General features: G+C 29.4%; 2 protein-coding genes across 3 annotated transcripts; one reads left to right on the plus strand and one right to left on the minus strand.

Moving 5' to 3' along the window:
- The first annotated feature begins 1,978 nt into the window (after window positions 1–1,978).
- Window positions 1,979–8,695, plus strand: LOC132943736 (GTP-binding protein SAR1b-like). Its single transcript, XM_061012813.1, has 5 exons — window positions 1,979–2,185; window positions 5,870–5,928; window positions 6,369–6,488; window positions 6,573–6,871; window positions 8,360–8,695. Exons 2-5 carry the CDS (start codon window positions 5,886–5,888, stop codon window positions 8,474–8,476), a joined length of 579 nt encoding a protein of 192 aa, XP_060868796.1. The 5' UTR covers window positions 1,979–2,185; window positions 5,870–5,885; the 3' UTR covers window positions 8,477–8,695.
- A 45-nt stretch (window positions 8,696–8,740) lies between these two features.
- LOC132943735 (protein dimmed-like) lies at window positions 8,741–16,525 on the minus strand. 2 transcript variants are annotated; one of them, XM_061012812.1, is made up of 3 exons: window positions 16,148–16,525; window positions 11,901–12,365; window positions 8,741–9,128 (listed from the first exon to the last, which is right to left on the minus strand). In XM_061012812.1, the coding sequence occupies exons 2-3, from the start codon at window positions 12,326–12,328 to the stop codon at window positions 8,867–8,869; spliced, it is 690 nt and encodes a 229-aa protein (XP_060868795.1). In that variant the 5' UTR covers window positions 12,329–12,365; window positions 16,148–16,525; the 3' UTR covers window positions 8,741–8,866. The 2 variants fall into 2 exon arrangements, with proteins under 2 accessions (XP_060868795.1, XP_060868794.1); XM_061012811.1 differs by having other exon boundaries at window positions 11,901–12,368.
- Window positions 16,526–16,934: the final 409 nt, after the last annotated feature.

The following is a 16,934-nucleotide window of genomic DNA, read 5'->3' on the forward strand; positions in this document are numbered from 1 at the left end:
TGTTAGACAATAGGAATACGATATCAAAAATCAGATTCCTTACGATTGTTAAAAAAGTTCTCCTCTCAAATTTTTATTATAGGTATTTTTTATTGTAACACGTTGTAATAAGCCGTGAATTTTCTACTTTTTCCTATGCGAAAGAATTAAATGCTATTTGTATGAATTTTTATTATAACCATTTTTGGAATTTGTATGCGACCCCCTCCCGAGTAATAATCGTAATACCTATTTTCCCGTGTCCCCTGTGACCCCTGCCACCCCTCCTATTTGGAATTTTCTACTTTTTCCTATGCGAAACAATTAAACGCCATTTGTATGAATTTGTATGACCATTTTCGGAAATTGAATGCAACCCCCTCCCGAGTTATAATCGAAAACCCAATTTTCCCGGTTCATTTAAAATGTAATTTAAGTGTAAAAGGTGCTTTCTGTATGTCTGTATTTATAATTATTCTTAATTAAAAAAATAAATTACCCAAATATTAAAAATTATAAAAAAACTACTATATTTCTATATGTACGTGGTGAATATAATAATATATACATTATACATATATATATTAAGATTTATATTTTAAAACATTATTATCATATAAAACAATTAAAATATCAATAAACAACAATCAAAGAATTAGATACAAACAGGAACACGGAAATCAAAATCAATTTTGAGATTTCGATTTTGGTTATTAAAACCAGGTTTTCTATATCAACGGTTTTTCTAACCAGTTTTATTATAAGTCTTAGGTTTTGGGTAACCACTCATTAACAGGTGTCCGATATATATAAAAAAAGTAAAATTGTATTACATAATACTTTTTTAAAGGGGTTCATAGATATTCTTCCACTATTACGAGAGGGAAAGTCGCATACAAATTCCAGAAATGGTCATACAAATTCATAAAAATAGCGTTTAATTGTTTCGCGTAAGAAAAAGTAGACAATTCCGAATAAGGGATGCGACGGACACGGGAAAATTGATTTTTCGATTATAACTCGGGAGTGGGTTGCATACAAATTCCAGTAATGGTCATACAAATTCATACAAATGGCGTTTAATTGTGTTTCGCATAGAAAAGTAGAAAATTCCAAAACGGTGAGAGGGGGTCACAGGGGACACAGGAAAATTGGTTTTTCGATTATAACTCGGGAGTGGGTTGCATACAAATTCCAGTAATGGTCATACAAATTCATACAAATAGCGTTCAATTGTTTCGCGTAAGAAAAAGTAGAAAATTCCGAATAAGGGGTGCGGGGGTCACAGGGGACACGGGAAAATAGGTATTTCGATTATTACTCGGGAGGGAGTCGCATACGAATTCCGAAAATAGTCATAGAAATTACACTTAAGTAAACGTGGTCTGTGGAGAAAATTATTATTGAATTAACCAATAGCGTTATACAGTTTATTATCCATTGTTAATTATTCAAATAATGAATTGTTATATATAAGATCGTTTATTTAAGTTCGATAAGTTGACCTGTAGACTGTTGAGTCCAGGAGAATAATAATGAATAAAAATTAACTATTTTATATTATGCTTACCTGCAACTACCTAAACACATAAATAATACATAAGTATATTATATAGTTTAATGTTATTACTTTGTGTCTTACTAGTTACTATGTTAAGACTCATAATCTAAATATCACTGCCTAATAAATATACTAAGTACACAATATGGTTGGAAATTGATGTCATTATATTATACATTTTACATTTTTTTATACTCAGTAGTCAGTTGTGAAATTGTATTTGTATCTAATAATATAATATTAAAAATTTAAATATTTTTAAATTCAGCGGCCATGGCCAGTGATTAAGTGATTTGTTGTTTATTCCGAGCTAAACTGATATGATATTTTTCATCCATGATAGTATAGGGATATAAATCGTTTTTATTTTACTGTCTGGTCATGTAACAACATCCATGTTTATTATATCTGTTATACTATCACAGAATAATTGATACTATCTATTTATACACTTGCGTCTAGCTGCAGTAATTTCTTGAACTATATTAAATCGTGGTTATCATCAATAAACATTATCGTTAATATTTATTAGATATTTGTATTAAGTCATTTTCTTTATTGCTTGTAATCTTGTCGTTTCGTTTAGCCTTCTAGAAAAAATTTCCTCGGACGTGAAAATAGCCACTGCGTAAACTATAATTTAAGGTATGTAAACCCTATTTATTATATTCAAAGGGAAACCAAGTTTTCTCATTATTTTATTGGTTATTTTACGAGTAGTTTTTAGTTTGGGTTGATCCAAACGTATTATTTAGCGTCTGCATTAAATTGGACGAATGAGTACCACATACATTTTATTAATATTACGTTTCAATTTAACTGTCTTTGTAATGAGTTATTGCGCAAAAGTCAATAATATTTTTTAATGACGTCATTACATTATTGGAACTTGCATTTTATAGTTCTTGCTCAAATAATGTTAAGAAGGTATCTAACGTTTCTCAAAAAAAAATTAAGTTACTAAAACTAGGTAGGTACATCACATGAAATTAATTTAAAAGAAAAATTATAGACATCTCACAGGGACTATAACATAACAATATATATATTTAAAGAGTTACTTTCTTTTCTCGGTGTACCCCACTACCTCTGGAGTTTTGTATTATTATTGGTATCAATTGTAAAATAACAGCAATCATAACCATGGTTTTTAAAATCTAAAATCTAAATTAAATATTTTTTTTAAGTGTTTTTAAAAAAAATTACCTTTAAGGTTTTCAAAATTCATTAAATAAATTTAAAAATTCCTTACCTTGTAAATAATATGATATAGGCAATCATCATATTCACCTTACATTCAAATATCAAACCTACAGGTACCTACTCAATACTACACATTTTAACCATTGAAATAAACTATAAAAAATATATTTATTATATTATCGATGTCATAATTTATGATCTTGCAGAATTAAATCTAATATGGTTGATAAATTCAATAAATTTAAACATTGGTTGGTACATTATTAATAAGTTTAGGGTTTTTTATATTAAAATTTTAATTTTTGAAACATAATATTATATTAATTAAAAGATATACCGATTATAAAACAATGAATAAATATGTTAATACCTAGTTTCTGGTACCAATAAATTTAATAGTAAATAATTTTAATTTTAAATGCTTAATATAAGAATATTGTTGGCTCTGGTATATGTACTATGTGCAATTTTAAAATCAATACAGAATAACATAATTACTTATTATGATTAACTTAAAATTTAAGTATTAGATTTTTAAAATATTGTAGTCTTAAAATACTAAAAGTACTTAGGTAAACGTATATTATGTCTACGGAATAATCAGAAAAATGTCCAATTATAACTAAATATAATTCAAATACCTAATACAATACAATAAAATTAAGAAAACTAATTATATCAATAATTTAAAATGTCTAATATCTATACAGTAAACTTTATATAAAGCATATGATGGTAGTAATTTCATTTAAATTTAATTTATGTTTTAAAAATTATTGTCATCAGAATTTTAGTACTAGTATTAGGTACCTAATAGGTTTTTATATTCTGAAATTAGTTTTTCTTATTATACAATGATATTATATCGTTGAATTCGAATTTAACACCATCCATTAAAGACTACAGTGATCCAATTGTAACCTACTGTACAGCAGAGCGACACCACTGCCCAACTTTTTTTTTTTGAGCACCCCTATAATCTTCTAGATCCGCGCCTGGCGCATACTGCTCTTGAATATGCATGTCCAGTCATCATTTTACCAATTGAACTGGCTGCATATATAGTGTTCCATAATTCTCTCAAACCACTACCAGCCATAGTGTAACCAATTGAACCCATAAATGAAATGAGAAGATGGAACCCGCCAAGTCTCACTACTATTTGTGGATTTAATTTAGAGAATTCAACAATATTTCGTCCTTATATGTATAAGGGTTGGTCAAAAGTTACAAAACACGTTTTTTGGTTTAATTGTTTTCATTCTTAAGCTGCGAAAATCAAAACTGATTAAATACAATCGGGTAAGCTTGGTGGTAAGTTTACAAATGACAAAAAACTTATCTGTGTTTCTCGATATTCCCGAGAGTCAGTTGTAGTTTCCATAAATCCATTCCAACCAGGACATTTTATAACACCAAGCCACTGTACACACATCCAGTGCAATTCGCTGGGAGACACATTTCATATCATAAACAGTAGGCCTAATGTTATTAAAATCTTGTATTATTATTTTGTTATTCATATTACCCGTTTTTTCAAATGAAATAATTGGAATTGATGCAATATTGCCCATAGTTTCTGCAGTCACAACTGTTTTTAATTTTTGTCTACGTTCATTCCACTGTATAGAATTTTTGGGCACTTCACATTGAATTCCACCCATTGTATGAAAACTGCAAAGCATTATAACCATCAAGCGTGTTACTATTGAAATTGGCATTATCAAAAACAAATTGTGAAAATCTATTTCGGTTAACTTTGGGTTGTGGGTATAGTAAAGATGATGTCTCAAAAACATAAACATCGGTATATGAAACACAAAATCCAAAGTTTGAAAAAATATCTATAGCACGCGTTTTGTACCAAAATGTCTGTGCAAATAAAGACCAGTAAAATCGGTGAAATGAACGAGCGAGGCCCACAACAATTTATTATGCCATGCACCAAAGCCACAAATTTATTATCATATTTTTGAGATTTTGTTTTTTTATTTTTACCACAAACTTCAGATAAAAAAAAAATAAGCTCTTTGGTATGTCTTGTTTCACATTATCCATAAATTGATTTGGTGGAGGGAATGAATCAGTCTCATAAACAAATAACCTTATATCCTCTCGTATTATAGTAGCAGCTGCTTTGACTATTCTTAACCGTTCTTCTTCTTCAATTGCTTTTTTTGAATCATACCACGCATTTGACAATACTTTTGAAATTCATTTTCAGATTCCAAACAATCACATAAATTGAAAAACACGTTTGCTAAATCTTCATCTTGTGGTCTCCCTCTTTTCTTATTTCCATCGACTGGATTTGTAGAGCAAAATTTACGTTCACACAATTTATGATACTTCCAACTCTTCAGATACCAAACACATCACACTATTCAACCATTTGAGCAACTCTTTACCCCATTCATCATTTCTTTTGTTCACTACGTCAATAATTGAGTGTCTAAAATGAAGGGTAGATACTTGTATAATACTATCTTGACGTTCATTACTCAAATTTTTTTCTAACTTGAACATTCGTTGTCGCAGAATAAACAATTTTCTTTAAATTTAAATATATAACTCGAACGTAGCTTACCTTTAACAGGTGATATATTACTCGTACCTTCTTTTTCATTAACACATTTCCTTATGGTGTCAGGTCTTGTGTAATTCTTTCGGCAATCCTTATGAACAAGTACATTTTCTAAATTCACTAATGACTTCGATTTATTATCGAATCGTGATTTACCTGAATAAATAAGATTTGCTATTCCCTTAGCCTTTACAGAAACACATTCACTTTCAACACTTAGTTAAGCATATTATGTTTGCCAATTTAAAATTAGTTATTTTAACATACCTTGTTTGAAGTACTTACCTATATCTGATTTTATACATTTGTATAGACACATTATACTTATTATTTTTATTTTGTTAAAAAGACATTATATATTTTATGTATTTAGTCTATAAAGTAACAGTTAATATTAAATGATTAGGAGTTCACATACTTATCTATTTTTAAAACTGCGTATTAATATAAGTTATAAGTTCTAACATAATATTATTAATTACTCATCTTATCTTATAAAAAATATTTACATACCTAACATGATTATCTTTTTTATGTTACAGATAATTTCATTAGAAAATGTTTCTTTGGGATTGGGTTACCGGCGTCCTGGGATATTTAGGTGAGTAATAATTCATTACCTATTATTCATTGTTTGTTATGTGATTATTGATTAGGTAATGAAAATGTATTAATATTTTAAATTGACTCAAATACAGGTATTTCATTTATATCCATGTGTACCTATATGATTTCAATAGTTCATTCATTTATTATATAATATATATTATACAATCAAATTTTGTTATTTTTCTATTATCACTGAATAATATGATTACAAAATAAATCGCATAAATTATCCACAAATTCGCTAAACTAGACCGGTTTAAAATTATCCTACATTATCCCACACCAGAATAATGAACCATATAAACAATATCGTCCAATCAACCTGGTGCATTTTTTTTTCACACAAGTTTAATCTAGCGAATTTGTAGTATGTGTGTTCATATTATTTTTACATTAGAAGATTGAATCAATTATAATGTCATGATTTTATAGGGTTGTGGAAAAAATCAGGAAAGTTACTATTCCTTGGTTTAGATAATGCTGGAAAAACTACTCTATTACATATGTTGAAAGATGATCGTTTGGCACAGCACACTCCAACATTGCATCCAAGTATGAAACTGTTGTAAATAAATAATTTATAAGTTTAATATTTTTGTACTTTGGTAATTTAAAATTTGATTATTTATTTTATAGCATCTGAAGAATTATCTATTGGAAACATAAAATTCACAACATTTGATTTGGGTGGCCATTCTCAAGCAAGAAAAGTATGGAAAGATTATTTCCCTGCCGTAGATGCAATTGTATTTTTGGTAGATGCTTGTGACAAATCTAGAATTATGGAAAGTAAAAATGAATTAGATTCATTATTGCTTGATGAGTCTTTATCTAACTGCCCCGTACTCGTCCTTGGTAACAAAATTGATAGACAAGGTGCATTGAATGAAACAGAATTAAGAACTTATTTTGCATTGAACCAAACAACTGGAAAAGTATGTAAAACATGATATTATATAATATGTACAACAAACCCATTAACACGTTCACGACCCTGCGGTATATTGGAGTGGCTTACAGTATACCACTGAAAATATTATAATAATGAAAGAGTAGCAATACTAACGGTATCTGATGGCCAATATTTGAACCAACTATTAAAATCAATACCTCAGAAATCACTTAAAATAAACAAGTCTATAAATCCCATTTGAAATACATATTGGACATGTCTCATATATTATTCGACAACGGTCTAAGCAAAGACTCACCCTTGTCACTTGAACTAATGAAGGCGTGAACGTGTTAATATTTTGTAACCTTTTATTATTGTATTTATGGATATGAATTATTTTCAAAAACCTAACTATCAGTAATTGTATCATGTTATTTGTATATAAGAATATGTTTAATGTGTAAATGATTTATAAGCTAAACCACTTTTATTTACTTCTCAAAATCTATATTTTGGAACCTATATAATTTTAATCACCCTCGACCCTTGTAAATTATAAAGAACCGTAGATATAAACTTATCACTAACAATTAAGAGGATGTCAGCGCACTATTTGTTTTCTCTCTGGCCCACGCGTAACATAGACAAAATGCATTTACGTAGAATCGTTTTTTATGTTTTTAAGTAATCTTAGAGTAATATCACCCATTACAAAAAAGATAGAGAATAATATTTTTGAGGGAATAACATATTGATTTCTCTAAATATTGTTTCAAAACAATTTAAACATCATTTAAATTTAAAACATATTTTTGTTTACTTTGAAAGTCGAATTCAAAGTCAAATAACAATAAAATATAAAATTGTTATGTCATTCCCTCTAAAATAATATTCTCTATCTTTGTGATGAGTGATTTTACTCTAAGATTACTTAAAAACATAGAAAAAACGATTCTGCGCAAATGTGATTTGTCCATGTTGCGCATGGGTTAAAGAGAGAAAACAAATAGTGCGCTGACATCCTCTTAATAGTATGTCAATGCATAATTCATTTTCTCTGTCCGTCCCACGCACAATATAGCAAATTGTCTAAGAGAATTCAACTAATAGATATTTAATAAAAATTACATAATATATAATTATTAACTCAGAAATATGATTTTTTTTTTTTTGTATACTCATAAAATAGTGTTTTTGTACTCCTAAATACACAATGACATGAAAAGTTATAATTTAGATGTAATATAAAAAACTAAATGATTTAAAAGTTTTGCCGGTACATTATTTAGGAAGCTAGAAAATTAACTTGTATAAGTAGTAGAATAATATAGTAAAAGACGTTTCACTCAATATCTAAAATTAAATCTATTTTAGGTTGTTTATTTATTATGAAATAATTAATGTAGTACTATATGCAAAGGCTATATATTAATAGCAGGTTGTGTTACTTTACTGATCACGGTTTAATACTATTTAGTATAAAAATTGTTTAATTTCATATTAACTAATATTGATTATTTAATTTTAGGCGAGAGTACCCAGAACAGATCTTCCAGGTCGTCCTTTAGAAGTATTCATGTGTTCTGTATTGAAACGTCAAGGTTATGGAGAAGGGTTCAGATGGCTGGCGCAATATATTGATTAATGTTTATAATATATATACATATATATATTTTTATATATTAAAAAAATATATATTTTAATTTTAAATTCATTATTTTTTTACTGTTCTCTCTACCAGAGTAATGTATACAATTTAATGTAATATGGCTAAACTTCCAATCGAATAATTTTGTATAAATACAATTTCAGTTATTATGTTGATGATTTTACTGAAGTAACACTTTTTGTCTTGTACCACATATTATTTTTTATTTAGGTGTGCAGTAATGAAAAAAATAAAAGTTAGTTGTATTTATTTGCTTTTTTGTTATTATTTTTTATTATATAGACAAAATAAAGAAATATTTGTTTTTGTGACTAGAAAACATTTTATGTGTAAAAAAATTGACAGTTGAGTAATAAAAATTATATTTTATTTATGAGCTTGATCCAGTAAGTTGCATAATGCTGATATATAACTTTGAGCCATTTGTAACGTTTCATATTTTGATAATTTGTGTTCGTCTTCTATGGACGTTGGTATAGCTTCACGGAGTCTATCAAATGCTTCATTCAAGCCATTCATGCGTCGACGTTCCCTCGCATTAGCCGCCAAACGTCTTTTTCTTGCCACTGTAGGAGATATGGACTCTTTGCTGTTAGGCTTTGTTGATATATAGTCATTTGATGATTGTCTATTATTAAAAAAAAAGGTACAGTGATGAATAAGTATAGACAAAACTGATATTTTATGTTTGTTAGTTGTGTAGTGCCCATGTAGGAATATACAATATGGTTATAAATTATTATACACCTAATTTATTTTAATTACATAAACCACATCAAAACTAAAGACATTTTTATTAAACTTTTAAAAAAATAGTAACCTTGTTGGCTTGTTCAGAATTTAAAATGTCCAACAGTGTTGACAGTGTTGTAAATAATTCATAAATATTATCCTGTTTTCTGTCACAATGCCCATTGTAATTAGCGTTGTATGACACTTGGTACTATGGTAAGAGGTAAAGTCTGTTAATTGTCGTTAGGAAACATATTGTAGAATCTGAGTGTACGGCAGTGCGCCAGGCCAAGTTCCAGCAATGCCAGTGTATCTTTACACGAACCAATTCGCACAGTTTTTCTAACAGTTTTTTGAAATTTAAAATACAGATTAATCTCGAGAAGGTAGCTTAGGACTCTGTAAGAAAATGAGCCCTTAATATTGTGCCATTTCAAAATTTGCAATATTGTTACTGACTGACTCACTTACTCACTCACTGAATTATACACAAATTATACGACACTTCTAGTATAGGTAGAAACGTGAAATTTGGCACAAAGATAGGCTTTACAGTGCAACTAAAGGGAAAAATCTAAAAATTGAATTTTTTTCAAAATTAATGCCGCTTTAGAGACTGTATTTCTAAACGTATGAAGTGGCGCGCTTAGCACGAATAAACGTTTTCTTTTAACAGCGTTACAATATGATAATAAGAAATTGTTAATAGTTAACTTATATATATTTATAAAACATAATAATGTTTTTTATAAATTTATTTTATTCAAATTCAAAATATAATATAATTTATTATTCAAATACAGAATATTTGAATAATATTCGTCGGTTTACGGACGATAATTTTACGTGATAACGTCATAAGAAAACATTGATGAAAAATTGCATAGGTATTCTTATGAATTGAATGGAATTATTATCACTAAATTATCATTATTTTGTATAATACAAAGAAGGAGTTACCGAAATTGCCATTGGTGAATATAATCGTCTAAGAACTTTGTACAGGCCAGACTTAACAACTATTCTATCTAAAAAGTCTCGACGACGAAAAATAAAAGATCGTGCTTGGCTATCTTTGCCTGGTATTGACAACGCTCAAGAGTCCAATCTCTCAGCTTCTCAGCGGAGACCCAAATAGTCTAAAAAAGCTTACAAGTGAAAATCTACGACATAAAAAAAAATTAAGAAACTAAAAAATTAAAAATTAAAATAAATCAACACGTCGTTCACGATGCTAAAGCCCGCAAAAATAAATGATATCCCGACAAAAACCTAACGGTGAAAAAAGGCCAAGTTCCAAACTCCCTCCCAAAAAAGTCGGCCTATCAAAGTAGTGAAATCTACATTGTGGCCAAGTCTGCTATTTTTTAATTCATAACCTCACTGCACTCCTATATTAAAAAGTAACACTCCTCTTTTGTTTGTATTGTTTAACACTTGGCCAGCATAAAACATCATTATCGAATGTTCTCACTTATGACTTACGTGCAGGGTGACGGGAAGAAGAGAACTCAGAAAAAATAAAAAAATTTAGATTTCTTCTCAAAAAAAATACAGCGAATCATAGTAATGGTATCTACTAATTATCATTGGCTATACATAATTAAATTTTCAAAATATTTAAATTAATTTTTAGCAATTTTTGGGCATTTGAATTTTTTAACTTTAAAAACTTTTTTTACTTTTTTTTCAAGAATTGTTGATAGAAAAAAGTTTCTTAGATTAAAAAGCATGAAAATGTAAAACACATTTTTCTGTTGTATTGCTCTTATGGCAATTTAAAAATATTTATGCATAATTTTTTTATTTACCTACCTATCTTTGAAATTCTAGTTTTGATAAATTTGATACGAAAAATACCAATTTTTCATTAAACCATTTTAGTTTTTAATGTTTCTATGTTGGAATTCAAAAAAATATTCACTGTAAGAACTTTCACCATCATTACGTATACCTACATATAGGTATATACCTACATATATTAGAATATTACTATTTTCTATATACAATGAAAATTTCAAAATGTTCAGAATAATTTTAAGCTGTTTATTATGTTTATGTTCATGGTACCATGAACCTATTCATATTTCACACCTTCCCCGTGATACCTATATCGGTATGACTAACTTTATAAGTAAATAATAATGGGTACCTATATAAATGATTTATCATTATACAATGTACCTATGCGATGTTTTTGTCAAAAATTCGTTCAATCTATAGGTTACTTACTCAGGGTAGGGATAGGAGAATTACAACAAAATAAATTAAATTGTTATTCTTGATTATTTAATATTTAATTTCGTCCAATTTTCAACATAAAATAACTGTATAAAAAAACTGTGTTTTCATATTTCTTAGATTTTTTGGTTACACAATAACCCATATGGACATATATAGACATAATATAATTATTGTATATTATAATGCCTATTATCTATGCGATAACCTACTTAATTGGAATAGGAATTGATAAAATAAACATATAAGGTGTAAAGTTCAAGTGTCTACAGTTATTCGTTTTTGAATTATATAAGAAAATAAGAGAATCGCTACGTGAGAATTCGCGTGAACATCCAAAATTGTAAAAATTTAAACTTCAAACGCGTTTGCACTAAAAAATTTTTTTTTTGATATATTGTTATAGTTGTATATAATACGTATATACCTGAAATAGGAACGATTCCATCGGTCGCTGTGCCGGGATGTCAGTGGCTGCAGTAACTGCAGATGACCGGTGAAAGAGCATTCGTCGTCCAGCGGCGCAGGTAGTCGATGGGTCGATGGAGGTGGCGGGCTACCACAGCTCGCAGTCGCGTCCCAGCAGCCGCGGTCCGCGGAATCGTCGAGGAACGCTCGCTGCCCGTGATTGAACCCCTCGGACGACGAACCGTCCGACGAGTGTTGCCACTGCCAGTACGCGCCGTGCCGCGACGGCGATTCGATCCGCTTTCCGTCGGGATTTCCCAGCCCGACGCACCCGTAGTCGGCCGACCCAACAGCGAGATGCCCCTGGTGCGCGTCGAACGTCTGCAGGTAGTGCTGCTGGTGCTGCTGCTGCTCATGCTGGTGATGACGATACTGAACTATATCCATCGTTACAGCCGGTCTATTCGACGACCACCATTCGTCACTGCTGTACATACATATAAATTATAATTTAAGATTTAATTTTTTTTAATGCGCGGTCCGTTATAATTGTGCTGTCCTGCTGCTGCTGGGTGTTATTAATTTGATTAAAGTTAAAAACAAATATACATATGTATGCATGGGCCACAGACACACAGCAGCCAATGAGAGAGTATGAAGCATTTCGCGGGAGAAATATGCAAATTATACTATAATAATACATAAACACGCGCCCAACACATTCTGCAGAAGTTGCAATTAGACTGAATTAGACCACTTTTTATCGTAATATCCTATTTTAGAATGTTTTATCTTAAAGTCGGTAATATTAAGAGTTAAAGTTTTAGAAGATAAGAAATGTATTTGTATAGAAATTAGTTGCTTTTACAATGTTTAATTTCTGTTAAAAGAAATTGTTTAAATTATGCATTATATTCGAGAGACGAGAGTAACTTAATAATGGAATTCGGATAAGCCACTTCGGCCACCTCCTATAAAAAGAAAATTACATTTCTGAATATTTTTTTTGTCAGTATCAATCACACCATTACCAAAATTTGAAAGCTAGTTTCGAAATTTTAACTAAAATCCATTCCTTTTAAAAATCTAAAATCAATATCAAACTTTAGTCACTGTTTATAATAGTAAAACTACAGTCAATACTTAGAATTTTGGATATTTTTGTTTTGCAAAATGTAATTTACCGCTACCCAAAACTTTCTACTTTCCTGTATAGACTAGTTTTGAAATTAGCTCAACAATCTATCTACCACAAAAATCAGGAACAAGTAGGCTGTTGGGTGTAAGTGTGTAACAGGAAGACTTGACTAAAAAAAAAAATTTGCTACTTAAACGTATGACAAAAATTGTGAAAATGACATGGTCACTAAATAATTTTAGAAATATACTCATTTCAGGAAATTCCCAAAAATAATATTTTGAAAAAAGTTATTAGGTACGTTCTAAATTAATTGATTCAAAAAAATATAAAAATTCTAAAAAATAAACTACTAGACTTAGATAAAAGATTTTACCATAAGACTTGTTTCTATCACTAAAATAACAAAATTACATAAAAGGCACATGTAACACGAATTTCCGTCACTTTGGCAGTAAAACTTGGAATTTTGAATAGTTTTGTTTCGCAAAAATGTAATTTACCGCTCCCTTAAACTTTCTAGAGTAGTTTTGAAATTCACATGACAATTCATCCACCAAGAAAACCATGAACGAGTAAACTACACATCAAAATGGCCAGCAACAGGTCTATAGAAAAAAATTAATATTTTAGAAAAATTGTTTTTGTCAATATCTATAGCACTTCATTTACATTAATTTTCAAGGCCTATCTGGAAACTTGCATGACACTCCTTCCTCTTAGATAGTGGTGGATTAAATTAAACGGTCGTTTGGTCGACAATTGCCGACGAGGCACCTCTCCTAATTTGGCCTATCTAAATCATATAAGTAGTATATATTTTTTTTTAATTTTGACTACCAAAAAATAAATACGTCATTCAGTCATTGCAAACTGCATTACTGCAATATCATTTTCCATTGTTGGGTTAGGTTAGGTTAATAAAAACAATAATTTCGTAAGTATATTATATACTGATACATCATGTATACGAGGCCCTTTTTTTGGAATTTCCTACTTTATTTGAACCCTTCAATCCGTCACTGCGTCTATACATTCGTATAATAGTGTGTAATAGAGTAAGTTTATCAAAAAATATAGATAAGAAATATAAAATATTAATATACCTATTATCTACCGGCTACTCCTCTTAGTTTATATAGATAGCAATTAGCTACTCTTATAGTCTTATTCTCATATTATATCATATTAATTAATGGTAGGTACCTATATTCATAAATTGAACAATACCGTAAGTCAATTTAATAACCGTATAATGCAGCTTATAGCTTACTGGCTTACTAACAAGTAACAATATCAATAAATAAGAATAAACAATAGGTAGGTATTCTATATCAATTATCACAGTATTAATATACTTATCGTTTAGCCGTTAAGATTATGTAATTTTTTGAGTGTTAACAAGTTGTATTCAGGTAGGTATTCTATATAGTACATTAGTACCTATATATACATATTTATAGGATTTCACGCATTTCTTTTCAAATATTCACCTAATTAAATAATAAATAATACATAGTATATACTATATAGCATATATACTTATATATTTATTTAAGTTATTAAAATGTTTATACTTTATACTAATAGGATAATGGATTTGGAAGATTTGGGGATTATGGTGATTTGAAAATTTTAGTAATTAATATTAATCCATCAAAATGTAAAGTTTGTAAATGTAGTCGAAGTATTATAAACACTAGACCTAATTAATAAATTATATTACATATATTTTATATTGCTGTAAAATCATTTTTAAGGACTATTGTCCATGGCATAAACACATTAATTAATAACCTATTAATTAATGCAGTAGCGGCGCTACACTGGGGCAAGGGTGGGCAAGTGCCCCCCCCCCCAACATTTGATTTTGCCCCTCCATTGCCCCCTCCCCCCCTATAATTTAATGTTGGCATTTTTAATCTAGTCTGAAAATACATTTAAATGCATTTTAAATTGAGCATTTGAGCATTTTATTAATTTGTCAACAATCAATGATTAAATTAGATAAATCATTAAATTTTATGTACAAAATAGTAATAATTATTTCAAACTTCAAAGAGTTTATAGACCTGAATTATATTATATTAAGGTTGATTGTTATTTTCAAATTAAATATGCGTTTATTGCACATTTATAAATAAAAATACTCAATAAAGTTAATGCTAACTACACACTTTCTAAAATCTCGTGGATTAAAAAATAAAAAGTTATGTATTGTTACTTAGGTACAAATAAAAGAAAATGGAGGATATTTTAAGTCTTACTGTATTGCATTTGTGATAATAATAAAGTAGGTATATTTTTGATTATTTATTTAGAAATATAGCATATAACCAAAACCATTTTAGCAATACTTTCCTGAAAATATAGTATAAAGTATAAACTAATTAATGGGTGACCGAGTAACTTCAAAAAAATTATCCACTTAATAATTTGCAGTAAAAAAAGTGGGGTTCTCATTTATAATTCAGGAGTTTTTATCCTTTAATTAGTACAAAATATCTCAAAATTTGAAAATATTATGGTCTTTAAGTATGTATTTAAAAAATATTCTAAAAATCAAAATTTGAATAAATTTATCATTAAATCAAAAATAGAGATGAGTGTGCTTGGTGAATAATCCTATACAAAACAAAATACACGCAAATTGGTATGCCTAACTGCCTAAGTAATCAGCTAAGTTATTAAATAATCAATTTAAATAAGTCGATTTTTATTTCATCTTACACATAATCTATAGACATTTTGACGTTTGGAACATGTAATTTAAAATATCTGCATTTCACACATCAATCGTCACAAAACATAATCACATACAAATCAATACCTATAATATGGCTAAAAATAATATATTACCTACATATTTTGTACTTAATAGCTGGTTAATAACTAATCGATTTAAATCCAAAGTTGACGGTTGTAGAAAAAGTCAGCGTAATACAGATTTACATTTGAGATTAGTATATAGAGTCGTAAAAATCGATCATAAAAAAAGAAACAATAAGACGTGTATTTATTAATGATTCAATTGACTATATTATATTGAAGTAAAAAATGTTCGAATGTTATTGTGCATTATGGGTATAGGTAACAAAAATATATCACTATATATAGGTCGTATTTACCTGTTGACAAAGTCGCGGGCGGTGTGTGTTTAACTCGTACGTATGTGTTACTATATCATGCAAGTCGGCGGTATAATATATTTATTATTCATGTAAACAATGTACAATCACGGCAGTAGAGCGCGTGGGTACGTGCACGATAAATCCACAGGTAGGTATATAAGCAAAAGTAAATGATTTAATAAAAGTGTGGAAAAAACGCTCGGGCGAAATACGATCGCAGACGGACACCGACGGCACTGTGTATCGTTATTACTATTATTATTATTATTAGGCACTTAGGCAGACGGCACGGCAGTTGACGGCACGAGCCCCAAACACTCATTGACGCGGAAGCGCGTGCCGGCAGACGGCATATGGTCATCAGCTACGCGCGTGTATAGGTAACGATGATAATAATAATAATAATAATGGTATCGTATAATAGATAGATCTTCTATCTTGTAACAACGCGCGCGCGGTCATTATATTATATTATTCGTTATACGATTCCATTCGCTGGTTTCGTTTCGAGTTTTTTATTCCCTCCCCACGTCACAACCCCCCCCCCCCCCCCCAATCACGGTGGAACAATGCGCCTGCACCTATCCGCACGCGCGACTTGCAGCTCGACTCCGACATCATCCCCCGGAACAATAATTTTCAACGGTCTTATAACAACGTAAGTAATATATACGTGGGTAATTTAATTAATATCTCTGCATAATATCAATTTGTAAATAATAAATATATTATGTAACTTATTTACTCATCCTAGTTACAATAAACTTGCGTCTTTTCTTCTAAT

The sequence above is a fragment of the Metopolophium dirhodum genome, chromosome 4 (assembly GCF_019925205.1).
Source record: "Metopolophium dirhodum isolate CAU chromosome 4, ASM1992520v1, whole genome shotgun sequence".
Lineage (NCBI taxonomy): Eukaryota > Metazoa > Arthropoda > Insecta > Hemiptera > Aphididae > Metopolophium > Metopolophium dirhodum.

Excerpts from the sequence above, each read along its gene's own strand:
- LOC132943736 (XM_061012813.1), top strand. The coding sequence starts at position 5,886 with ATGTTTCTTTGGGATTGGGTTACCGGCGTCCTGGGATATTTAG. Across the intron at positions 5,929-6,368 it reads CGGCGTCCTGGGATATTTAG|GGTTGTGGAAAAAATCAGGA; the intron begins GTGAGTAATAAT and ends ATGATTTTATAG. Across the intron at positions 6,489-6,572 it reads CACTCCAACATTGCATCCAA|CATCTGAAGAATTATCTATT; the intron begins GTATGAAACTGT and ends TTTATTTTATAG.
- LOC132943735 (XM_061012812.1), bottom strand. The coding sequence starts at position 12,328 with ATGGATATAGTTCAGTATCGTCATCACCAGCATGAGCAGCAGCAGCAC. Across the intron at positions 9,129-11,900 it reads TGGAATCGTTCCTATTTCAG|ACAATCATCAAATGACTATA; the intron begins GTATATACGTAT and ends TTTTAATAATAG.